At 34.6% G+C, this 27,541-nt stretch overlaps 1 protein-coding gene across 2 annotated transcripts in view; it reads left to right on the forward strand.

The window, feature by feature from the left end:
* Window positions 1-1,697: 1,697 nt before the first annotated feature.
* ZNG1A (Zn regulated GTPase metalloprotein activator 1A) overlaps window positions 1,698-27,541 on the forward strand; it is a 47,864-nt gene continuing 22,020 nt past the window's right edge. Inside the window, exons 1-9 of one of the 2 annotated variants that reach the window (XM_033440224.2) lie at window positions 1,698-1,943; window positions 5,701-5,787; window positions 7,640-7,736; window positions 8,849-8,940; window positions 14,971-15,030; window positions 16,221-16,258; window positions 21,704-21,750; window positions 23,613-23,699; window positions 26,754-26,798. In XM_033440224.2, coding sequence (XP_033296115.1) covers window positions 1,787-1,943; window positions 5,701-5,787; window positions 7,640-7,736; window positions 8,849-8,940; window positions 14,971-15,030; window positions 16,221-16,258; window positions 21,704-21,750; window positions 23,613-23,699; window positions 26,754-26,798 — 710 coding nt within the window. In that variant the 5' untranslated portion in view covers window positions 1,698-1,786. The remainder of the gene's footprint in view (window positions 1,944-5,700; window positions 5,788-7,639; window positions 7,737-8,848; window positions 8,941-14,970; window positions 15,031-16,220; window positions 16,259-21,703; window positions 21,751-23,612; window positions 23,700-26,753; window positions 26,799-27,541) is intronic. The other variant, XM_004276425.4, reaches the window with a different exon arrangement.

Raw genomic sequence — 27,541 nt, forward strand, 5'->3', positions numbered from 1 at the left:
CTGTATAAAACTCTTCTTGCTCCTGACTGAGGCTACACACTGTTACAGCAGTACTTGTCCATCCTCTTGACTGAGCCGCTAAAGGGCACACGTTGTTCCTGGTGAGAGATAAGAGATGTTAGTATAATGTTCAGCCAGAGTCATGTAAGGGAATCTGCAAGAACTTGCCTGAGAAGTATGTAAGAGAAGGAAGTCACAGCTGTAACAGCTTCTGTTCAGGCAGTAATGCTGAAGCGTCACTCAATGCTGTTCATAAGAGCAAAACCTGAAAATGATTGACAGGAAATGGATAAATAAGTTGCTGCAGAGTCATATAACGATATAATACAACAGTGGAGTTGGAAAATTAGCTAACCCTAGGAGATTATATATTGTACGATACTCTTTTTATGAAATTCAAAGACAAGCAAAATTAAACATCATATTGTCTAAGTACATATATAAGTGATAGAACTAAAAAGAAAAGAGGAAGTAAGTCACTATGATCAACCACTATGAGAGTGCTTACTATCTCAGAGGAGAGGCGGAGGGTTGGAATAGGAGACAGCCACATGAATAGGTGTAACTTATTGGTAATGTTCTTGGGAGGTGAGGTCAAAGGAGTTCATTGTAAATATACATAAATATATATGTAAATATAAAGGAGAACTACCATAGACTAAAAAAAGTGCACAAACTAAAAGTTGAGAATTATGTTTTATTCATGGGGAATTAAGCCTGGGAGCAGCCTCTCAGACAGCTCTAAGGGACTGTTCCAAAGATGTAAGGGAGGAGCCAGGATCTAGGAGTTTTTGCAAAACAAACAAAAAACCCAAAAAACCCAAACCAGGTAGTTAGAACGTCAAAAGATTACTGTTAATTAAAGAAAACCAGACATCTCAAGTTAATGAATTTAGTGCTCTTCTATGTATGGGAAGATGAAAGAGTCTGGGCTTAATGAAATCATTCCTTTGATATGCACCTTAACTATCTAGGGCCCATATCCTGTTCTCCATCCTGAGTCCCCTCAGGGGCACTGTTGGTTTGGCTGCAGAGGCTAATGGCTTGATGGCTGCAACAGCCTTTGTTTACTGATATGGCAGGTGACATTCTTTGTCCAGACTATCCATGGATTATTGATGAGAGTGTCATGCACTAAAGAATATAATAAATGAACTCAGGGTACCTGAGTCCAAATAAAAAAAATGAGAAGACAAAATAAATAAAAATAATGCATGTACGTAGTAAAAATTTGGATATACATGTAAAATCTGCAATTATAAAAAAGAAAAAAGTTTCACTAGTTCAGGCAGAAAAATTACAATTACCTTGCAGTGTTAACAGCTTCCCACTCTTTCTCCTATCAATTAAAAAAAAATTTTAATGATACTAAGAAATGTCAAGTTGATAAAGCCTATTCCTCATGAGAGCTGTTTAGGACAGGCTACTCACTCCAGGTTCCAACCACCCGGGACTCAACTCTACCATCAACCAGCCATTAGCTTTTAAGGACAAAGGCGCACACAGAGACGACGTCAGGTCTGGGCGCAACAAGTCCGCCTCGCTCGGGTCCGGTTCAGAGAACACGCCCCAGGGACCTGCCCAGTTCCCCTGGGGGCGTGTCTAAGAGGGGAGGCGGTCCTCACCCGGAGACCAGGTGATAACGGTGGGCGGCATCAGGAGGCGCCACGCGTCGCGGCATGATGACGTCAAGCACGCGCCGCGCGCTTACCATGCGCAGCTGCGGGCCGGCGTCTTGATTCTAGGTGTTTCTCTTAGGTAGAGGTGTGCTGTGCTGTTTGCCAGGATGTTTCATGCTATTGGCTCTGCGGATGGGGAAGAGGAGCAGGCGGAGGAGGATTGTCCTGAATTGGTCCCCATTAAGACGAAGCAAAGAGAGGAGAAGGAGGAAACGTCTGGTCCCGGCGCTAAGATCCCAGTCACAATTATCACCGGGTATTTAGGTAACTAACAGTCCCGGTCAGAAAATGCAGTGAACGCTGTTGTCCTGTGAGTTTGAGGCTGACGGTGCCTGTTCTCCTTAGGCATCGGGGCCTTTTGGCCGACAGCAAATGTCTCTGAGGTAGGGGCTGGGTCAGTTGCTCTCCGACTGGGTTGCTTTTCGTCTCAGAGGTTATGCTCAGACCCCTCTAAGTTAGGGTCACATTTATCAAGTGAGATTGAAAATTAGCCTCGCCTCGCATTTTTGAAACCAGTTCTGGCTTTGCAGTGTGAAGCACGGACCCGCCCCTCATTATGCATGTGACCTCTAACAAGTTACCTTGTATTTCTAAAGTTCACCTGCCTCACTTGAAAACGGAAATAGTTCCAGTCACCTGTCTGACTTTGCTTTTCTCTTCTGCTTAGTGGGGCAAGAAATACCTACCGTATAACTCTGTTCCATTTAAAGTGTGACCTTTCTGAAAATGCCCGACACCGGAGGACCATTCCTCAGTATATTTCTCTTCCTCACGAACCAGTCTCTTCCAGCCTTTCGTGTAAAGTACTTCTATCTCAAACATTTTTTTTTGAGGTCTATTTGTAAAGTACTGTAGGAGAAAGAGTAAGAATAAAATTACTGTGCCCTCAAAGGCTATATTTCTCAAAGTGAGGACTTTCAGGAGTTCATGGGATCACTTGAATTCATAGCTTTATAAACATAGTACAATTTCCTGAAGGACAGTTTATGCCCTTACACTAGAGGTACTTTACTGGAAAAGTTTGAGAAGTATTATTTTAAAACTTTACAGTTAACTAGAAGGGCTAGAATAAATACCATATTAAAAGTGTGGAAAAAGTTAAGAAATGTAGATAAAGTGAAACGATCTGGGGAAAACAGTACCACTTCTAGATGCTGCTGGAGACAAGTACAAACTTGGTGCACCTGAGGGCCTTTTATATAAAAATAGGAATTAAATCACTGGCATTTCTCTTTTGTTGCTTTGTAGACTAAGTTTATTTTCATTTTTACTCAGGATTAATTTTATAAAGGAGTTTATTTATTAATAAAGGAATTTCCCACTGTTATTCAGAGGCTGCTCTACTGTGAAGTTGAGCAAATTTCTTTTCTGAAACAGTATAGTTTAGACTTGCCCTCCTGTCTTTCCCCATTTTGCTCACTGGTAGATCAGAAGAGCATTGGAGATAATGGTCTGAAGCTTAGGAGGGAGGACTAATGCCAGCAACTTTGTTGCTGAATCTAGGGGATAGTTTCCTTACTTATTCTTGACCATTTTCTCTTTCTTGAACTCTTGTTGCCTTGGTTTCCATCACATTTTTCATCAGATTTTCCACCTACTTCTCTGGCTTCTCCTTTAAAGTTTATTTTTTTCCCTCTCTGTCCATCCTTTTAACTTCATACCCAGCTGGTTTCTATTTTGATGTCCCACAGACATGTCAAACTCAGCATGTCTAAAACTTCATGTTACCATCCCATCATGAATGATGGTTGCTTCTGTGAGCCCAACCATCTGCAATATTCTAAAAGCTTCCTAACTGGTCTTGAGTCATGCTGCCCTTTAATATATTCTCTGTATTTGAGCCTTAATGATCTTTATGAATGTCAATCGACTTTGTCACACCCTTCAGTGGTTTCTATTTGGGTTAAAGTTCAAATTCCTTAACATGAATTACAAGAGCTTTACAATCTGGTTCTTGACCACCTCTTTAGCCTGCGAAACTGTGGCCCAGCCACACTGAACGACTTTTACTTCTACAATGTGCCAAGTGTCTTGGCTCCAGGAATACTTTCTTCTGTTAGTCCTCTGGCTAGATGTCCCTCTTAGGTGCTCCCTGACATCTTGTATATCTATTGAATGTGTCATCCCATGACATAATTGCTTCTTTATTGCTCTGAATTCCCCTCCTTCTCCCACTTCCTTTAATGTTTCTAAGCTTCCTGAAGGTAGAGCGAGTTTGTCTGTGTCTTGTGCACTTTTCACCAAGGCTCAGTGTAAAATCTGGTCCATAGGAGACTTTTGAGTGACGGAACTGTGTTTTAACGTCTTTTGCTTCATAATATGGTTAATTATGAAGCCCTAGTAATTCTGTTAGGTCTCCTACATCCACCCCTTCCTTTCCATTTTCACTGCCACTGCTTAGTGCAGCACTCATGCTCAGGGCACCTGTCTCACACTTGGACTGGTTTTAAGAATTTTCTCATTGCCCTGTGTGCTTAAGGTCTGTCCCTTCCATTCTAAATGTCAAACTTTAGTGATACTGAGCTTCCTAAAGCCCGCTAAATACAAGCCTTCTATCCCTTTGATAGCTTTATACGAATGTGACCCAAAAAAGTTGAAGATATTAATACCCTATTACTCAGTAAATCCCTCCTAGTTATACCCTAGAGATCTTGTAAATGTACTTCGGAAGATGTGTACAAGCTTACCTGTAAAAGTTCTTAGCAGCATTATTTGTAATAGCAAAACACTAGAAACAACCCAAATGCGCACCAGCAGAAAAATAGGTAAATAAATGACATATTTATACAGTTGAACTGCACTAGTATGTGTATGCAATTAGGGTTTTTTTTGTTTGTTTGTTTGTTTTCCCCTCCATGGACTTTGGTATGTATGGTTCACAAGACAAGTTTTTTTTCTGCTTGAGCTGAATGTATTAGGTGTAATGTGCCACCTACTGGATAGAGTTAGCATAGCTTTATGAACTTTTCTTTCCTAATACTGATTATTGTGTCTTTTGTTAACATTTCCTAGGTCCATTCTCCATTGTGTGTGTGTGTGTGTGTGTGTGTGTAATCAATTTTATAGATTGCTTTAAGCATACTAAAAGTAGCCATATAGATATTCTGAATTTGTGTCTGGTTAATGGTGAATGTTAAAATAAAAGAAAGGTCTTTATGTGTAAATTCTGGGGAAGTAAACCATATATTCTTGACTAAGAAACATTGTCATCGTGTGAAGGGATTTAAATATTTTATGTTTTGTAAACTACACAAGTACTTTATTCCTTAGGAGCCCTTACTTCAATAATTCCTTATTTAATAGAAAATTTAGATGCCCTTACATTAATTGTGTAAGTTATATAGAAGGTATATTTTTTTGTCATATGAGGTCAAAGAAATCTATGTGACGCACCTTGTTGGAGTATTTGTAAATATTTATAAAATTTTATGTTAGCATAAAGCATTTTTAATAGTTTTCAAAGGATACTTTAATCTTTTCCTCTAGAATCTTCTTTTACCATTGTTAAATAAATAAATATATTTATTCAAATAAATATTTGAATAGCATGCAAATTTTAAAGAGTGTTAGGACTCTTTATATCTTTTTTTTAAGACTTTAATTTATTAATTTATTTTGGCTGCATCGGGTCTTAGTTGTGGCATGTGGGATCTTTGTTGAGGCACGCGGGATCTTTCTTTGCGGTGCATGGGCTCTTCATTGCAGCGCTCAGGCTTCTCTCTAGTTGTGGTGTGCGGGTTTTCTCTCTCTGGTTGTGGCGCGCGGACTCCAGGGCGCGTGGGCTCTGTAGTTTGCAGCACGCAGGCTCTCTAGTTGAGGCCCGCAAGCTCAGTAGTTGTGGCACTCGGGCTTAGTTGCCCCGCGGCATATGGGTCAGTTCCCTGACCAGGGATCAAACCTGCATCCCCTGCACTGTAAGGCGGATTCTTTACCACTGGACCACCAGGGAAGTCCCTTTATATCTTTTTTTGTGTCTCTAAAATTAGTCTTTGAATTTTGTTATTTGAAACATATTTTATAGGTGCTGGGAAGACAACACTTCTGAACTATATTTTGACAGAGCAACATAGTAAAAGAATAGCAGTGATTTTAAATGAATTCGGGGAAGGTAAGTAAAGTTCAGTAAATGCCATGCTGCAAGAATTTATTGGACAGTTAATTCAACTGGTGAATTGATATTCCATATTTTAAAATGAAAAGGCAAGACATGATAATGTGAACACATTGCTGTAGATAGTTTTGGAAAAATTAGATTCATTTATGTTAAGCTTTATTTTGTATGGATTCGAGATACTGAAATAAGATAATTTCTTTAAAATTTTATTTTGTTTAACTTTAGAATTCATACCAACAGAATTAAATTAGATTTTTGCATAAAATAAATATCTCCAGAAGTAAAAATCTAAGGATATGAAAGAATATCTTTCAGGAAGATTTTTGTACCAACTAGGAAGGTCCTTTTGTACTGACTGTATTGTATAATTGCAACTTTTGAAATATATTTGAAAATGCTTCAGGCTTATAAGTTTATCTTGTTGAACGTTTATTATTCTGCAAAACAGTTAAAACAGAAGATTTAAAAAATAAGTTAAACATGTGGTCTCCATCCTCAAGCAACTTCCTTTATCTGTGAAAATGTGTATATTTAACATTCCAGTTTTTTTGTATTTAATATTGAACTGTGTTTAAAAAAAATGTATACAGCAGTGTTAGACACAATTCTCTGATTTCTTTTATAAGCTTTTCTTCTCAAGTGTGAATTTTAATAAATCTCATGTTTAGCCAAAAAATATAACTTCAGTTAGGGTATTTCTTAAATTATACTTTTTTTTCAGTTACAAATTGGTAAAGGAGCTAGGATTATTAACAGGATGGGAGGCCTGTTAGTTGAACTTTATTTCTAGTTTTAGCAAACTGAAGATAGTTTCAGTAAACTAAAGAGTCTTGTTAGACAAAAATAAAAATCCTAAGATTTTTTAATCATAGTTTTTAATTCTAACTTCTTATTAACTGATCTTCTGTTGGACACTGATTACATTTATTATTATTTCTTACTATCTTTCTTCACTCTTTCTGGACCTTTTTCACAACTTTGTCCTTTACAGCATTTGTAATACTTTGCTTTTCATTTTATTAATGTTCTCTACACCCTGAAATATGTAGCAGCCCCTTTCAAAACTCTTTATCATTGCCTAACTGAAGTATAAACAAAAAATATATGTAAGTGAAAAATGATTCAGGTTTTTGTTGTTGTTGTTGGTCATTTGCTTTACTGGATATTTAGAACTCTTTCCTGGCTTGGGTATGTTTCTTTACTGGAGGAAAAGTAAGACTTTTAAATAATTCTTATTTGATAACAAGCATCTCAGGCTCTCAAATATACTTTATCCTTTCTCAAGTAAGCATTGCTAGGAAACGTATGTGTATTTGATTAAAATTTAATTTTTAAGTGAGCACATTGGTACCCTGGCCAAGCAAAACTTCCTCAAAATGAACTAAGGGTATAACTCATATGGGGAATACTGAACAGTCTGTCTAGTAGACACAGAAACAATTTAGAGGAAGAATGAAAAGAAAACATAGGTAAGAGATTGAAGGGCATATAAAAACCAATATATAAACATACTGGTCTATCTAGAGAGTTGGCCATGGACAAGAAAGAACGCCTTTAAAATAGCTACTTTATTAGGAAATGGGAGCAGGCTAGTAAGAGGCCTAAAGACGAAGTAGATTTTACATTTGCCTCTTTAGGGGTTTAAATTCTCTAAAAGAAAGAAAAGCTAAAATAATCTAGAGTAGTATAGTTTAAAATATTGAGGCAGCCTGAATAGAATGAAAGAATAAAAGTTACGAAGTGTATCGTCTGCTTTGAAATCTGCTCCATTATTGAGTATACTCATCTTTGTTTTTGGTTGACTAGTGGACATAATCTAAAGAGTGCTTCTTGTTAATCATTCTAGGAAGTGCGTTGGAGAAATCCTTAGCTGTCAGCCAAGGTGGAGAACTCTATGAAGAATGGCTGGAACTTAGAAACGGTTGCCTCTGCTGTTCCGTAAAGTGAGGAATGTTTTTACTGTGTGCTTGTTGGCTTCTGGAAATGTTTATTGGTTATATTTCTAGCTTTGATTTCCTTATGTAAATTAACTGAATCTACATAATCTTCTTCACTGTATTTTCAAGTAAACGACTTATTAGTATGCATTTTCTTAAAGCATTTCTTGATGCCTTGTTTTTCTATCTGCTCTAATGCTGTGGTCCTTTTATTGAGTTTTTGTTGTTGTTTTTGATGTCAGGTTTTAATTAATAATCCCTGTGATGAATGAAAGTCTCATTTAATGTATAAAAAATGATTATTCTGAATTTAATAAGTCATTGGTCTTATTTCCAAGAATTCAACCTCTAAAAACAAAAATAAATGACCATGAAAAAAGAGAAAAACCTCACATCCTGTTCCACCAGTTATAGTTGTTTCCAAGGACAGTGTTTTATTCACCAATATAACAGCTCTTAGAAAAGGAGTGACACATAGTAGTCACTCAAATGTTGAGCAAATTAGGAAAATTAATACCCATATGGTTGATTTTGTATATTCTAGTGAATTAAATTTCTTCTACATCATTTACTATCTTAGGTGTTTGAGTCAAGTGTATTAACAAGGCTAAAACTTAACAGATTTTCTTAGACAATTAAAATTAAATATTTTCTTGCACTTTTGATATTGTTAAGAAAAAAAGGAAATTAAAGCCTGCTACTCTAATTCAGAACAGAATTGAAAGGTATTTAATTATAGTGTCCCTTTAGCTGTTATATTAAGCTACTGTAATTCCTAAATTTTGTCATTTTCTGTATGGATTTTTTTCTTTCATAAAGCTATAAAAATAACAGGTTCTGACTTACTTTAGTCAGGTATATTAAAATTCCCTCTGCTTTTAATTTTAATAAAATTAAAGTATTAACTCATCAAGTATCTGACTTCTTGTTACCTGTCAGCATATATGCATCCATTTCCCTCCCCTCCCCCAAACTGGTAAATACTTGGGACTGAGGTAAATTTCCACATGCCTAAAGAGATCTTTATCCCTGGTTGCTAAATATATTTTTAAATGTTTGTGATGATCACTTTAAAATATTCAGGCAATCAATGTATATCATGTTTTGGCATTCTCCAGGGACAGTGGCCTTAAAGCTATTGAGAATTTGATGCAGAAGAAAGGGAAATTTGATTACATACTGTTAGAGACCACTGGATTAGCAGATCCTGGTAAGAAATGTCATTATTAATAACCAGAATATAGTTCTTAAACATTTAAAAATAAATGGACTAGAGGAATATCTAAAATGAGTATTAAAGCTTTACTCTAGATTAAAAATTTGTTAATTTTGCTTTAAAGGAGAAAAAATACTGAGTTGTCATATTTCTTTGGCAGATGAATGATGATCAAAGTGTTTGGTAATTTTAACATACTAATAAAATTTGAAGTTCTATCGATTAATTTAGGGTTATTGGCATGAACAAAAGTTGTTAAAAATATTAGGAAAATCTAATAAAATGTAGGGAAAAAGGAGACATTCTACCTCTAGTATATATTTGGTTGGTTCTGCTCTACAGAGATCTTAATTCTGATTGCTTTTTTTTTTTTTTTTTTTTCTGTACGTGGGCCTCTCACTGTTGTGGCCTCTCCCGTTGCAGAGCACAGGCTCAGTGGCCATGGCTTACGGGCCCAGCCGCTCCGCGGCATGTGGGATCTTCCCGGACCGGGGCACGAACCCGTGTCCCCTGCATTGGCAGGCGGACTCTCAACCACTGCACCGCCAGGGAAGCCCCTGATTGCTTTTTAATCCAGTTTTCATAGAGGGTCATTTAGAGATATCTAAGGACTTTTGGAGTTAAATCCCAGAAATACTTATTCCCTTTAAATTAATTGTTAGCATTTTGTTTTTCTACTATTAAACTTGAAATAATTTTATTTGTAAATATTGTCATAAGGTAGAGAGTTAAATCAAGCCTTTTTTTCTGGTGTGCAATTAATAATGATTATGAAATTTTTACCTCTGAATGGAATTACATCCAAACTTCCCTGTTGAAAGCTACACAAAGTCTACCTGTTTCTAACAATGGGTTTCTGTTCCTTAACATCTTTATTCCAAGTATGCAGAACATTTAGTTTTGTAAGGCTGACCCATACCATTATTTGTTTTTTGATCTGGGTCTATGGCATTGCACCATAAAACTGTATTAAAGAATTGTTTGGGAATAATTTATTGAAGGGGTCCTAATTGTTTAAAAGAAATATTGGAGTGTACTGAAGGTTCAAATGTAATCAATTGTTACTTTATTTTGAAGTATTATGTAATAACATTGTCCCTATATTTTCAGATTAGGATTGAGTTAGGCTTTTTTGGTCCTTACAGTAGGCATGAATTTTTCATACATTTTCGTACATTTCCAAGAGGTCTGACTGATGATAGGACTTGGACCATTACATTGATGTTAAATATTAATTTAAATCTGGTAAGGTGGGAAAGTATATTGTGTGCCTCTTTTTGAAATAGAAAATATCAGTTTCTTTCATTGTAGCCACTGCATAGAGAAAAATTCTTGTAATTTTGAGAGTAGGTGAATTTACTAAAACACAGTGTAGCTTTTCAGAGGAAGTAAAAATTAAATAAAAATCTCAGAGAAAGCTTTTGTACAAAAAGCTTTTGTAGGTATAAACAGTTTGATGTTTCTTCTTTCTTTAGAATAATGATTTTTATTGTTTGGGTAGAAATGAAACATTGATCATTAAAAAAAATTTGAACAGTAACTAAGAAAATACAAAGAAGAAAGTTAAAAAAAATGTTGTCCTATATCTCACTACTGTAAAATACAACCAGGTAAATTTTATTCCAAGGATTTCTCTGTGCCAGGGCTACTTGCTATGGTATGTTGAATGACAGCATCAGCCTCAGCTGGTAGCTTGGGAAAAATACAGATTCTTGGGCCTCATCTGAGATCTATGGAATCAGAATCTCTAAGGGTGGGACCCAGCAATCTGTTTTAATAAGCCCCCCAGGTGATTCTTACACATGCATAAGTTTGGGAAACCCCACTCCATGTGTAAATATGCAGAAGTAATTTTATAAAATAGGATCACATTCTTTGTGCTATTCTAAATAATTATTAATGTAGTTCTACTTGAACCTAAAAGAAGAGAACTTGAAAGAAGTGAAAGAATTGCTGAATGTCAGATAAATGCTTCTTCACTGTAAGAGATATGAGTTAAGGAAAAAAAAATTATAAAGAACATAAATTGGACAAGTTATTTTTTAAATTACATGTTTAAATTTTCAGGGTAGTACCTATTGACTCTCTGGCATAAAGGATGAGGGAGTTAAAACACTTCCGCCTTCTCCCATTTGGTTTTGGTTCATTGTATTCTTTGCTATGTTGTCAAGGTTTCTAACATTTATATTCTGTCATACTTTGTTTAGTCCTGTGTCTAAACTGTTTTACCAGCACTATGGCTCCTCCATTCCTGAGTTGATCAATCTCTTGATTGACTGAATTTCATGGTCAGGTAATCTTTTCAAGCTTTCAGTGCTGTATTCCTTTAGATCTCGCATACTTCATTGCTTGAGAATGCTTGTCTTTTTTTTATATATATATACTTGAAGGATTACTTGGCTAGGTATAAAATTTTCGTATCACAATTTCTTTCCTTCAGAACTTTGAAAATGTTGCATCATGATCTCATAGTATTTTTGATTGGCTGGATTTCCTTGTGCAGTATTTTTCTCTTTTCATTGGGAAGGATTTGTGAGTGCTTTATTCTTTGAGTTTCAATGCTGTTGTTTCCTTTAGTGTTTGAGAATGTCTGCCTGTGGTTTTCATTCTTGAAAAACAACTTGGCAGGAGGTAATATCCTCAGAGAACACTTCTGTTAGAACTTTGTGGTCATTTTATTATATTGGAGCAATGAATTTTACTATAGAAAAATCTGATTTTTTTCCTGCCTCCTTGAAAGTGACTTGCTTTTTCATCTAAAATGCCTGAAAAACATTTTCTTTATTTTTAAAGTTCAGTAATATAACCAAGATACATCTAGGTGTCATTCATAATCATGTTTTCCTGGATTACAATATACTCTTTAGTCTGTAGGGTTAGTGCTTCATTTAGGGATATTTTCCTTATTTATTACCATGAAGAATTTTTCTGTCAAATTATTGGGTTCTCTTCTTTATGACACGAATTTTTCATATATTGAATTTTCTTTTGTTCTCCATATTTATTATCTTCTAATTGTTTTGATATGTCTTTTGCTTCTGCATTTACTGTAATCATCTCAAATCTTCCTTTTTGCCCGTAATTGTTTCCACCAATGTCTGTTGATGAATTAATTGATTAAGTAATGGTACATTGGCCCTAAGTTTTATTTCTTCAGCATTATAAACTACCTTTTCATATTATTCTGTTTTATTTTGCTTTGGAGAATTTTTTTTAAGTTCTTTCCTTTTTTTAAAAAAATAGTTTTACTTGTTTCTTTTTCATCTTTTTAAAAATTATTTATTTATTTATTGGCCACGTCGTGCAGGATCTTAGTTCCCTGACGAGGGATTGAACCTGGGCCACAGCAGTGAAAGTGCCAAGTCCTAACCACTGGACTGCCATGGAATTCCCTAGAGCTTGTTTTTAATTAAGATTATATTGTTTTTATCTTTCTTATTATAAAGAAGCCCTTAGGAATTTTCTTTGGTTTCTTCAATTATGTTTCCTTCCAGAACAGGTTCTTTGCCATCTGTATTCCCCATTCATTTGTTCATTTTATTCTATCCCTCCTTTTATCTGCTTTCTGCTTCTTTTAATCTGTAGTAACGTGCATAGTTTTTGTTACCATGTTTATGATTGATGTAGGAGGCTCAGAGAACTGTCTACTTAGATGTGGTGTTCATGACATTAGGTCCATGTTACCTAAACTTGTTTTTCTCTTGAGCCTTAGTTTGAAAGCTGGGTATAGCTGGGAGCGGGGATGGGGAAGCAGAGAGAAATGAAGTGATTGCGAGAGCCAGATGGGCAATATGATTTTTAGGCTCTGCTCTCCTACAATACCAAGTGTTCCCCTCCTGTATTAGCTCAAACTACTCATGAATAGATTTCCCGTACCTTTTGCAGGGACATCCTTGAGCTTCATACTTCTGTCTTCATTTTGCTCTGAGCCCTAGAAAGTGACCCCCTCCCCTGAAAGTGTGGAGATGGTTAGAAAATTTTACCCTTGAAGTTTCTTTGTTGGCTTTTTCCTGTATTGCTTATTTCTCCCTCAGTTCTACTTCTCACCATTTTGAAGGCTATTTCTGATAAATATTAGGATTTTGTAAACTACTTATCTATAACCTCTTGTTGAGTATTGGGGTAGAATTAACAACTATCATACATCACATAGAACTTTGTGTTTTTTATTTTTACTATCATTCAGAAATTATGGCAGGAAGTTGTATATTTGGTTGCTGTTGATAAAATTTGGCTTTCAAAATTTTATTTTATTTTTATTTTTTGTTTTGTTAGGTTTTGAAGAAGGGAGATTCTGTAATTTAGCTCAGCGTTTTTTAACCTTGGTACAAATGACATTTTGGGTTGAATAATTCTTTATTTTAGGAGGCCGTCTTGTGTATTGTAGGATGTTTAAGAGAATCCCTGGCTTCTACCTACTACATGCCAGTAGCATTCGTGTAGTTTAGATGACCAAAAATTTCTCCAGGCATTGCCAAATATTCCCTGGGGAGAAAAATTACCCTGGGTTTAGAATCACTAATTAACTTCATTCTCTCGTCTTTACTTCCCCTGTTAAACACCTGCATCCAAATTTTAAGTAGTTCTTTCTTTTGTAGTCTGGTAAGTAAGTATTAAGCCAAAGATACACATCAGATTTAGAATAAAAGCTCTAATACACTCTTACAGTTCAACTTAATGCTAGGCAAATGTTAACTATCGGACTTATAAGCTCTCTGAATAGAAATCAGTGAATTTAAGAAAAGATTTATGTACAGTGCTGGGAATTTTACTGAGTGAAAAAAATTTATACTTTTAAAAAATAACTTATTGTTTGGGGTAATGATACTCACAATAGATTTACTTTTCTCCATTAATTAATATCATGTTGTTAGCCAAGTAAGTGAAGAAAATTCTTATTGACAATTCAGTTGTTTCCTGTTTAGAAGACTGACACTCTCCAGTTCTAAGCTAAATAATTGTCATGGTAAAGTAATTTCCTTGAAAAGGACAGGCATTGATTCAGCCCCTGTTACTCACAAATCCTATTTCAGTCAAATTGGAAAACTATTAAGTTTTTGGGAAAAAATCAATACATATCAGGAAACCATTAGATCTTGTGGCCCTTGCTATATCCTGCATGAGTAATCACTGTAAACTGCTGACAGGTATTTCATTGTTGACACAGAGTGATGCTTGGGAGACCACATCTCATCAGGGTAGGTGGACAGCTTTAGACATTGGAATGAGTTCAGTTATCCTTGTTTTTCCCCAGGACTCATCCTTTTAGACAGCTCTGTCACTAACTGGACCTGTGATGCTTTGAAAAATCAAATTCTTTCTTTACTGTCAGTTTTCTTTTTTCTTGTGTTGTGGCATACTAATCAGGGTGTGTGGGTTGGTATTGAACCAGTTTTTGTCAAAAACAAGTTTTAATTTCTTATTTAGAAATTATTTTTCCTCAATTAAAAAAAATTTCCAAATTTTATATCAGTGCTAATAAATAGTGTAAGGATTTATTAGTAAGGACATAGAGTGTATAATCTTACTTTTATTCTTCTGTAAAACTTACAAGTAAATTTTAAAAAATTAAAAAAATTTTTGGACAAGTGATTTTGGATTTATCTATGTTTTGCTTTGCTTTACTTTAGGGAGATAATTATTTGTGAACTGTATGATTATTATATTCAGGAGGGAGAAAATAAAAATAAGACCTGTGTGCACACAGCCATTCTGCCCAAATTATTTGATATTATTTATTGGTAAATTATTATGGTATTGGTGAAAGCTTTATATTGGGTTTGTATGTAATAAGAGTTGTTTTTTTTTTTGTTTATTTAAGTAGAGAGAGGGGAAGAAATGGGTATAAAATAGTAAATGGTTCTATCACTGTAATTTCCTTAAGAAGATTGAAAACCCATATTTAATTCATATATGTGTTTGCCTGCTAATTCCATTGGGGCAAATTAAAACATTATGGATAGAATTTTGTTTCCTAGTTTGAAGAAATATTTTTATTTGATGAATATTATCATATATTTTCAGGTGCTGTAGCTTCTATGTTTTGGGTTGATGCTGAATTAGGGGTTGATATTTATCTTGATGGTAAGTTTAGAAATGAATTTTTAAAAAAATTTTCAAGTAAAATGTTAATGTTATGGTTAAGATCATTTTTGTTTATTCATATTATACTTTTAATTCCTTGTATTGGTACTCTTTTTAAGCTTGTTTAGTTTGATGATGAAATAAGTCTTTGTTCATACTGACTCTGAAGCCCCAGACAGTAGTAGAACTAGGTATCAATCATAATCTCAACTACCAGTTTAGTGCTTCCATTAAGGTTTTCCTTTTAAAATACTATGTAGATTTTCTATATTCCCTGTTGTTTAATTTATGTGCTTAGTATATATTAGAGCTTTTTATTTTAAATAACATATATAGTATGAGGATCAAATTTCTGCTTTCATTTTCCGTTAAAAATAAGAATGAAACAAAGCCCCCTACCCCTTGCTCTCTTTACCATAACACTTTTGGGCAATCTTATTCGTAGACTTCATTTAAGACACATTAGAAACCTTCTGGATTAGGCAAATATGTTCCCTGCAACACCCCACACCTGATTCTTCACGTTTCTGTAGACCATATTTTTCATAGACTAAGGGGTGAACTTTAAGAATGTTTGAAGCTGGGCCTCATCATTTGGCCCTAATATATATGGAATGTAGCTGGTTAAATTCCTTAGGTGTCATCAAACTCATTCTGCTGTTGTCCTTCGAAAAAATTATTTAGCATATAAATTCAGAGACTGCCAAACAAATTGATCATTTGGAAACTTAGGTACACCTTAGATAAAACAGTTGTGTGAGTTAGATTGGTGAGGGATATTCTAAGATGCCTCAGATTTGTTAAGCAATAATTTAAATAAGAAAAGTCTCGATTTTGATTATGTGAAAATAAAGATAAGCTGTCTTGTGTAATTTATCACATTCCACTTTATATTATAAAATTTGTCTCATGTTTTGGATTGTAAGCTTTTTAAAGGCCAGAGAAATCTTATTTTCCTTTTTATTTGTTTGTTTAATTTTAAATATTTGTTTTTATTATGTCCCATCTAGTGCCTTAAAATAGTGCTAGGTTCATGTTTGAAATGCATCTGCTTACTAATGGAATTGAATTAAATTGCTGTGCTGGCAAGAGAAAAAAACCAGTATTTTATTGAGTGACATTTGTGAACTGAAATAGACTAGTTTTAATTTTTAAATATAAAGATGATTAAAAGATTTATTCCTTTGTAGGTATCATAACTGTTGTGGATTCAAAATATGGATTAAATGTAAGTTGAAAGATTGCTATGAGTTACTAATTGTTAAGAGCTGGTTATATGGGGATTGATTATATTAGTTTTTCTAAGTTTGTGTCTGTTTGAAATATCCTTAACAAAAATATTTTTCTACTGTAAATGTAAAAGATAGTACTTTTTAAAGTGGCAGTAATATTATCAGAAACTGTGTGTCTTAAGCCAGTGAGTTACATTTTTAATTTAATATATCATATTTTGGAAGTTTAAAAAGCATGAAGAATAATAAAGCAAATACTTATGGTAAAAAAAAAAAGTTTTTTTTTAAAGTATCCTGAACAATAGATGAAATTTGTGTGTGTCTTTTAATTATTATTTTGTGTTTCTAAGTTAAATGTTTATTTTCTGCTTCTCTGGCTTGATGTGATAAAAGTTTGAAGTGTAATATTTTGTAATAAGGGTAATACAGGATAAAGTTTGGGTATGTGTAACCCCTCACTAGGATTCACCCCAATGTTGATAAGTTTTTCTGTTTGATAGAGGAAATTGAGCTTGATAAAGCATATGAGAGCTTATTTTTCTTGTTAAACTGCTGTCAGACACAAGCTGCAGATGATTGAGTTTTTAAAAAATATATTGCTTTCCCATATTTTGAAGAAATCAGGATTTATGCCTAGGTTTAGGGAGGAGAAACTCTCCTTTAAAAGGTATCTTGCTGTGAATGTTTTGCGACTAGCAAGGTCCTGAAATGCATTTAAATGAATTTCAGTTCACAAAATGCACTTAGTAAGATTTTAAAATGCATGTTTCCGCATAAAGTAAAGTGGTGTTTCTCAACTTTCCAAGTGAAAAATTACTAGAGGCAGAAGGGAGTGAAATTATCCTCCATCTCCTGACCCAGTCTGGCGATATGAATAGTGCCCAAAGTAATCGTTTCTTAGAAGTTTAAATTTAATGTTTAAAAATTCATGTCCATTTTGTATTCTACCCGACAATATATCTGAATTTCTTAATTTGAACAAGTTTGTTTTTCTTCCAAACCTTTAATTAGTATGGCAAGCTTGTCAAATGATTACCAATACCCCTTCATTGGCCCTTCAGTTCCCTCAGGGATAGAGCACCCTAATTTGAGAAGTTTGGGAGATGATTCCTTTTTAGATTTTTAAGTCAAAATTTATTAATAGTCTTAAGAACCAAAGAAAGACCCCAGATATTACAGTTTTTACTCAGAAATATTCCAACTGTTCTGAAATCATGATATTTCTAGCAAAATGTTTACAGAGGAAGCAAAAAAAAAAAGTCAAATTCTTCACTCTGAATGTTTATTAAAGGGCATGTTTGAATCCATCTCCTATATAGATTTATTGCCAAATTTGGGATAGCTTCAGGATGGATAGTAGGATCTTTTTTTTTTGATAGACTTACAGTACCAGACCCAAAATCAAACTCTATGTATTTATGATTATGGGAATAATTTTATATGTATATTTGGATGTGGAAAGGAGTTAAATAGAATCTACCATGAGTGTGATGGAGGCCAAAAAAAACCCAAACCAACATTCTGAATAATGCAGACACAGCAAACGTTTAACCCCCTCCCACCTTGATAAAACATCTTAAATTATTAAATCAATATACCTACACAAAACTGACATACTGTCAGGATAATGGAAACTTTAGATTTTCTAAGTCAGGTGCCAAATAAATAACTTTTCCTTTATATAAAGGATTTGCCATCTTGTCTAATTCCTCTGGTTGCAAAGCTTGACCTCTGGTTGCAAAGCTTGACCTCAGTAGCTGCTTGTGATTCAGAGAATTCTGAGGCAGTACAAGTAATGACACTTGGATAATGGGCAGCAATTTAAGGGTGTCATGCTTCACAGAGCCAGCCCATCAGAAGTAAAGCTGAGAAATGGTACCTTGTGGCCAGCCAGCCAAATTGAAACTGAAGTGGTAATTGATATCATGGGCTATCACTCTAATGGGATTGTCACCCATTGATCTGAAATATTCATTTTTTAATCATGGGCAAATAACTGGACAACTTCAAATGACAGCTCTCTATTCTCAGGACTTGACACCCAGGCTACTGACATTGTCCTTTTCAGTTCTACAAAAGTGACAGCATTTAATGCAATAGAATCAATGAATGAAGTTACACAGAAAAGGTCAAGTCAGAGGTTTCTTTTTGGTTCTTCTGTTATATTGCACAAGCTGTTGAAACAATTCAGTCAGAAAACAGTTTGGCTTGGAAAAGACAAGAAAATAAATAGACTGACATTATGCAATAATCTTTTCTTAAAAGCTAAAATAGTGTTAGATCTATAACCAATCCATTGGAAAGAAATAGCTGCTGCTTCTTTTTTTTAAAATGTCACTGACATATTTGACACTAGATTTCTTTCCACTTTGGTCAACAACAGTGTTTTTTTCTTTCTTTCTTTCTTTTCTTTCTTTCTTTCCAGCTTGTCTCTGTTTCTGCAGAAAAGCCCTTAATGAAGTTGTGTCATACGATGGTGTTATTTCAAAGGATTCCTTTCTTTCTTATGCTGTGCTAAGTTAGAGGGTGGAACCTTAAGCTTTTTGATACGTTGGATTAATTAGTACCAAAATTTTTCTGGTCTTTTTCTTGATGTATAAGCAAAAGCCACAGTCTCTAAGCAGAGATGAGGAATCCGTTGGGGATACACGCATACACACAACGCACACACGCACACACACACACACTAGTTTGAAAAAAAATTTTCCTTCATTGCCTGTACAGGTAAAATAGAATGTCACAATTTCCATTTTTTCACTTTGTAACTGGGAGTCATCTGACTTAATGACTAATGGTGTATAATGTGCTACTGGAGAATGTCCTTTTGAATAGCAGACATTGGTTTTAGTCTTTTTGCAAAGTTTGATTTGGGAAGGTAAGAAGTTGCATAAGGGAAATGGGCTGATATCCAGAGAAAATAAATGTTAGTGTGCATTTATTATTTGTTTATGTTTGTATAGCCTTCATATGTGCATAGAACCAGGGACATTTATCTCTTCTGCTTTTTTATATGTTTATTACATATCATATTCTTGATAGAGTTGTACCTATTGGCAGGTTTTTATTATGGGGACTTTTAACATGTTTTTATATTTGATACTTCTTGACTTCCTAGAGGTCATGAAATGTTAGTCCATCCCCGTTAGCTTTGAGTGAAAATTTCTAATCTTCTGGAGATTAGATTAGATGCATTAAAAACATGAGTTACTTTGTGAAATATTAATACTATTTTATTAGTTACATTTAGGTATGGATATTCAAAAACAATCTCTAATTTTCTTACCATATCTTTTTATACACCTCCAGCTCACAGCCAAAAAGTCCCAAATTCATATATAAATAAATCTTCCAAAAGGTCAAAAATACAATATTTTGCAAATATTTCAAAAATTTAAAAGAACTTCCATATTATAGGATCATTCAGAGACAGATACCTTGCTAAAAATACATCTTTACTAAACAGATTTACTGCTGAAAAGAAAGGGAGTTGTTGCTGCACATTATGTAGAACTTTTCAGGTAACAACATCCATGTATCTATGTCAACAAATAGGAGGTGTTAACTAGAATTCATTCAATAAGTATTTGTTGAACCTGGGTGCCAGGTACTATTCCTGGGATGGTAATAGCCCTTATTCTCTAGAGGACGTAATGAAAGGATTTGTTATAGCCTCAGGCCAACAGTAATTAGCAAAAATAGTAAACTTGGTCTTTTGATAAGAAACAATTTTTAATACAATATTCTTCAAGTTCTGTGATTTCCATAATTTCAGAGTGGGTCTGCAGTTGAATTTATAAGGTTGTACCTAAAGTGGAGATCAGTACATCATTACTCTAGTTTTAGTTTAGGCTAGCTTCCCCAAAAATAAAATTTGGCAAACTTTTAGAAGAAAAAAGGTTTTCTCTATGGATTTTACCAAGACTATAAAATAAAATGATTACCAACTTGCTCTTAGGTCCCAAACTATCCAAATACCTTAATGATCTACCTCTTCACATGAATTGTAAAACTGATTTGATGAAATAATTTTGAATATAACTTTTAGGTAATCTTTATACATATACTTTTATGCAGTTATTAACATTTGTGTAACGCTGTTTGCAAGACTGATTTTATATGACATAAAAAGCTCTCAGGGCTTCCCTGGTAGCGCAGTGGTTGAGAGTCCGCCTGCCGATGCAGGGGACACGGGTTCATGCCCTGGTCCGGGAAGATCCCACATGCCGCAGAGCGGCTGGGCCCGTGAGCCATGGCTGCTGAGCCTGCGTGTCCGGAGCCTGTGCTCCGCAACGGGAGAGGCCACAACAGTGAGAGACCCACGTACTGCAAAAAAAAAAAAAAAAAGCTTTCACAAAGATTTAAAAATTATATTCATTTTCCTTCTATTGAGGCCATTTTCATTTTTGAAAAATCACCCTATGGTAAGGTATCCCATGATGGTGACAGTGTTAGATTTAGCTTCTTTTTTATAAATTGAGAATAGCCATTTCCCATAATCGTTATGAAGGCTAAATGAGATAATGTTTGTAAAAGGATTTAATAATTTCTGGAGTTCAATTCAAATACAAAAAGTATTATATAATCAAATTGCCTCTGACATCAGTAGGCAGCTTTTTATTGTGACAGGAAACATCTATTGAGGGTTAAGGTAATGAAGGTGGAACATTTTTCAGAGAAGAACCTTATGACACTGGTGACTTTAGGGATATAAATAAGATTATGGAAAAATAATAACTACTTCCAGAGAGATCAAAATGACCTCGTGGGCTTCTAAGCCAACATCAAAGTATTTTTTGGCACTAGCTTGACTCTGGCAGGGTGCAAACTAAACAGTTGCCCAGAGAGGCCAAATCATTCAAGTGTGGGTTTCAAAATGATAAGCTGCTTTATGCTGGGTATAGGGCTGTGTCCTTCCCACAGCTAATTTGTTTCTAGGGCATTGGAAGGGCCCAGTATGAGTTCATAGTGTGTATGGTTCTGCGGTGGGGACTGGGGGGTGGGGTACGATGAAGGAAAGTCTAGTAGACTTTTTAAAAGTACAATTTCAGTGGTTATCTCTTTTTTTTAAATAAGTAATAATGAATATTTAGAACAAAGACAGTTTTGTAAAAAGGAAATTGCCTAGAATCTGAACTATAATGTGCTGTGTTTTTATGACATTATTTAAATCTGGAGGGTTTTCCATTTATGAAAAAAAAGAGATCGGGGACAAAGTTTAAGCCCTCACACCTCACAGGTTCACTGTAGGGAAAAAATTACAAATGAGGAGGAAAATGCGTTCAGATAGAAAAGTTAGTCCTGAATTTGGGTATTCAGTAATAGAACTTGTTGAAGTTTTTATTAGAGGCAAGCAAGGAGTCCCTAAAGTAAAATCCTTTGTGTTGACATTGGGTTATGTGTTACACCACAGTAACTTTTGTTCAAACTTTGTTTTTATTTAGCATTTAGCAGAAGAAAAACCTGATGGCCTTATCAATGAAGCTTCTAGGTATTCATTTATTTAAAGTATATATTGATTACTGGCTAAATGGAAAAAGAAAATGATTGATATGAAAAACAAAACAAGCTGAGAAACATAAAAACATAGTCAAGGAAGATCTTTTCTTTATTTAAAACTATATTATAGCATAAAGTGAGTGCTGAGCACAGGAGTTTTTTGTGAGGAACTTGGAAGATGTTCACGTTTAAAAATATTTTCTTGTTCTCATACAATTTCTTTGGGATTGAAAATGATTATTAAAAAAGAGTTGAGGGCTTCCCTGGTGGCGCAGTGGTTGAGAGTCTGCCTGCCGATGCAGGGGATGCAGGTTCGTGCCCTGGTCTGGGCCACAGCAGTGAGAGGCCCACGTACCGCAAAAAAAAAAAAAGAAAAGAGTTGATTCACTTCCTGTCTTCTTTAACAGTAATTCAGTTGATTCAGCTGTTCACTGTTACTCAGAGCAACAGAGGAATAAATATGGAAATAGTTGCAATTTGGCATTTAGAACATTTTTTGTTTAAATACCTGTATGTTCCTAATTGGGTTCTCTTTAGACTTATGGATATTTAAATTGGTTTGCCTACCCTAAGCATATTCTTGCTAGTGGGAAAAGAGTTTTGGGATAGACAACAGTCACTAAATACGCTCTTGGGTTTAAAAGGGAGGTCTCCCTCCACTCCAAGATTTGCTACAGATGATCTTGACATAAATAATAGACTGCAAGGAGGTGATTGATTCCCTATCATTTTAGAATATGGTACTCTGTTGTTTTGTAATCCTGCCTGAACACTTCATTTGATATTTAGCTATGATTCACATTAGACTGAACTTAAATATTTTTGTAACTTTTTCCTTATTAAAATATGTTTGTTATAGAAAATATAAGCCAAATAGAAAAGAGCAAAATGTTATAAAAGCCAAAAAAAAGTTAAATATAGGAGCCCTCCAATTTGAAGATTGCAACTGTCTATATTTTGAGATGTGCACATTCAATCTTTATTCTTATGAAATTTACTTGAATAAAAATGGGATTGTGATGTACATACTGTTGAAACCCGCTTTTCAGTGAACTGAAGTTGATTTATTTTTGAGAATTTGGTTGTTCTTTGAAATAATTAGCTATACCTTCAGGTAGCATAAAACCAGTATTGGGAACAAATAGTCTAGTGATTAAACTTTCCTGAAGAATTGAGGAAGTTTTAAAGAATCCTCAGCTTTACTACTCCTGTTAATAGAAAATGGAGTTTCTAATTATAGTAAGCTACTTTGTTATCCAGCATCGTGTCAACTGGATTCTTTAACTTGAATTTCTGTAGTTTATCTGTTTTACAGAGAAAATAAATATTCGTAGTGATGAAGATAATTGTTCAAGATCCAAGTGTAGTTTTTTTAAAAAAACTGTTCAATGTAGTATTAATGTTAAGTGAACTTGTTCTTTGTATTTCTTTGAAAATTATGGTAATTATTATGTGGAATATTTTAGTAAGTAGAGTGTCTTTGTTCGTACCACATTGGATATCGGAATTTTATGCATTTTTTTACAAAGAAAATCATGAGTTGAAAATCATCCTAATTGTAAACTATCCTTGATTGTAAACTTTTTGAGGCTTATCTTTGTAGTTTCAGAGTAGCAAGTAAGAGAACTTAGTAAATATTTTTTGAATGAATAATTTGAAATCTGAGTTTATATAGTTATGAATATAATTCATCCTTACTAGTTGAAGGATGATAAATAGTTTAGGAGTAAATTAAATCATTACATAGAGTACTATATCCTTCTTAGCTGCTAATTGATCTTGAGGAGGTGTTTCTTATTTATTTTTAATTTCTTAACATTTCTCTTGACATCTGTTATTTGTTTGCTACTTTAGGCAAGTTGCTTTGGCGGATATCATCATCCTCAATAAAACAGACTTGGTTTCAGAAGAGGATTTAAACAAATTAAGAACAACTGTTAGGTACAAAATTAGAAATGTTTGTTAAGTACCTACAAATTCAAAATGTGCTGTACGGAATATTTTTACCATGACTATTGCCCTGTAGAAATTTAAGGTTCAAGGTTGACTTGCTTCAAGTATCATTAGGGAATCACATATTTTGTTGTTGCCTAATTGGCTGTTATGTAAATAGTGATATATAAAATTGTTCCCCATTGCTTACAGAATATACAGTTGAACCTTGAACAACACAGGGTTTGAACTGCCCGGGTCCACTTATACGTGCATTTTTTTCCAATAAACATAGTATCCGTGTTTTCATTGTACAGATCTTTAAGTTAACTAAGTATGGGGAAAAGTTTGTGTTCAATTAGAGATCATAATATGTGGAATTAAAAGAACTAGGGTTTGAGTCCTGATTCTGTTCAAACCCTTTCAGCTTCTTGCCCTTGGGTAAGTCATTTATCAATTCCTTTGTTTTTGAGGCAGAGATAGCAGTATGAGGATTTTCGATGGTGAGGGGGCTTGGTGCCTCTAGCCCCTAAGTTGTTCCATGGTCAACTACAGTTCAAAGTTCATGACTGATATTCAGGGTCTTCTGACTCCCTCCTCATTTTCCTGTCTTCTCTTTGACTCCTTCCCTACATGAAGTGCCCTAACTTTACCCAGGACGGTTTACTTATTTTCTCATGGAGGTATCTTACCAAATCCTTTCTTTACTCTTAATGTATTCTCAACTCTCACTCTGTCAGTCCTTGAATTCCTTCTTTTTCTCTGTTTTTCTTTTATTTTTTTAAGCTATTTTAGCCATTCTCTGGAACTTATCCCTTCCTCCCACCTCTTTCTCCCTCCTTCCTGCGAAGTCTTCCCTGTCTCAGGTGGTTTCACTTTTCCCTGAACCCTCATTGACTTTGGTCTTCCTTAACTGTCATCTAACCATGCCTGTTTTCCAGCTAGCTTTAATGTCTTCAGTGTCCGTGGCCAAGGCTGATCAACATAGGACAATATGAATGGTACTCAGATATGTGTTAAAAGATCCAACAGTCGTTTGGACTTTTCAAATGAGGTTAGAGTTCAGGGACTTTTAATTATTTTGTAAGACCTAAACTGATAAAAGCCATCTACAGAGAAACGTTTGATAGCTTTTATTATTGGTCATCTTCAGTGCGTACAATCTGCTGACATCAGATTTTGAGTTTGTCAGTGCCAGTTCATATAATATATGTTACGAATTGAATCAGTAAAGGTAAAGCTCATTAGGATTTTGGCTGCAGTGGTTAATGATTGCAGAAGAAAGAATTCATATTTTTCTTCTTATTTGGCTTATTTTAGTAGTAATATCCTCTTAGATCTTACTATAAAAAGCTGTAAGAATGTCTCCATGTGGAGGGTAGGTAGTGCTGTGTAGTATTGAATAATGTTTAAAATCATGGACTTTGGAATCTGCGTTTGGTTTGAGGCATTGTTGGTAAGCTTCACACAGTGCCTGATACATAGTAAGTGCTCTGTTAGCTATTATTATCATTATTAGATTGTAGATTTTTTTCTTAGTTTACATAGTAATTTCCATTACAGTGAATAAAAAAATGAAAGAAATAGAAAGATGGTTGATATTTTTGAAAAGTCTGGAAAGATGAAAGTGGTGAATGGAGATGATTTCTTTTACCCCTTTTGACACTGGTCTCCTAAATTTTGTTTCTCTTTTCAAAATCCTATGCATCATTGTGATTGTAGAACGGGGAACATAATCTATGTTGAACGGGGAACATAAATCTATGTCACAAACATTTTTGGCATAAAAAGAGAAATTGTTACTACTGGGCATTTCTATCCCCATACTGACTATGTAAGCTGGATCTCTAACACGAGCAGTATTGACATTAGCCAGCTTGTTGCCAGCCTGTACTGTATAGCAATACCAGAAAAGAATTTGACAAAGCACTTTGATAAATTACAGACCCTTTGGGCTTTTTACCCTCCATCGTACCTCAGACTTGCGACTTACTCAGAATTAGATTTGAAGAGTTGGAAGATGATAAACATGTTTGAGAGGAAATAGCCTTCAGGTTATAGAGTATATTCAAAAGAGAAGATTAAGAGTTTTGTGAATTAATAGAGAGACTTGCCTCAGAATCGTTGGGAAGCCTTACCCATGAGAACAAGCTTGAACAAATAGCACATATCTTCATCAAGTAACCCTAAAGGCAATGGAACTGATGATATAAATAGATGAGGTGCAGTTTACTGCAAAGGATTTAATAAGTATTTTTGGCGCCATACAAAAGGGAGCCGTATTTCATTATCTTTGTATCAGAAAGGGGAGGCCTGGCAGAGTAGGTAGAGATCCTAGCTAGAGAACTGAAGAGGTATTCTATTAAAAAACTGGATGTGGGGCTTCCCTGGTGTCGCAATTGTTGAGAGTCCGCCTGCCGATGCAGGGGACACAGTTCGTGCCCCGGTCCGGGAAGATCCCACATGCCGTGGAGCGGCTGGGCCCATGAGCCATGGCTGCTGAGCCTGCGCGTCTGGAGCCTGTGCTCCGCAACGGGAGAGGCCACAACAGTGAGAGGCCCGCGTACCGCAGAAACAAAACAAAACAAAACAAAAAAAACCTGGATGTATGGCTGAATACTGAGGACAGGCTGAGGTCAAAGCCACTCGTAACTAGGTTTTTATATCTAGTGTGTGTATAGCCATTTCCACAGTGTGTGTTGAGGACAATTAGGTGTCAGTTAAAAGTTTATCTACTCATTTTAAGAATATTAGAATTACTGGCTATTTATAAATCATTTTTTCTAAAGTGAAGGGTCTTTATATAAATCACAAAGTAGCCCCCAATCTTTCAGTTGTGCAGTAGATTTTTGCATATCATGTTTTAATGCATAAGTGGAATGTACCTGATTTAAGATTAGAAGGAAAAACTAAACTATGAAAAATGTAAGTTTGTTTTTTATTGTTCTCTAGCTTTAGGATATATTTGTATATGCTTACTTCATGTTTTAGAACTAATGTGATAGAATGGTTTTTTAAAAAGTTAACATTTTTTTACTTTCCTCATTTTTATATTTATTTCAGATCAACAAATGGACTGGGAAAAATTTTAGAAACACAAAAATCAAGGTAATTTTAAAAGCTGTTACTAATATTAACAATAAATAATTTTAGTTAATAAATATTAAGTAATCGATAACTATGTTTGATTCTAATATAAGGAAGATACATGTGCATTTAAAAAAAATTAGGCCCAAAAGGTTGTTTTGAATGCTCTTTATAAATTAGTTTGGCATATTTAGTTAATATATTGTAACTGAGGTCTTGTAACTAAGACCTCAGAGCCATGTTTACACTGTAACTGTGCTTTTGCTTTAATGAGGAAGAAAACATAGGATTTTGAACCACTCAAGGAAGTAATTAATATAGAAATCTGAAAAAGTATACTATTAGGAATCTTATCTTAATTTGAGATATTTAGATGGCTTTTTAATATTTTAAAAACTTTCTGAGTGTTTAATAGTTGCAAAAATAATGTCATGTAAAAATACATGGAACCTTTACATTTAAGTTCCTGATGCATTCTTTTTAAATATTTTGATTTTGATTTCCTATAGGTTCTTCTCTCTTTTTAATTTTGTTCGTACAGATGTGCCTTACTTTATAAAACAGATGTGTTCTTAAAACATCTGTAAAATGAATTTCTGTAGATTGAACTCTATTTTGCATTGAGTGCTATCATGATTTCAGAAAATTTCTGTACAGAGGTATTTTTATTAACCTTATTTTTTAGCAAGAATGGCTTAGCAGCTGATAGACCCAGCAGCATGCAGCTAGAAGCTCTGAGGCTCACAGCTGGCAGTCTAGTGCCA

The sequence above is a fragment of the Orcinus orca genome, chromosome 6 (assembly GCF_937001465.1).
Source record: "Orcinus orca chromosome 6, mOrcOrc1.1, whole genome shotgun sequence".
NCBI lineage: Eukaryota > Metazoa > Chordata > Mammalia > Artiodactyla > Delphinidae > Orcinus > Orcinus orca.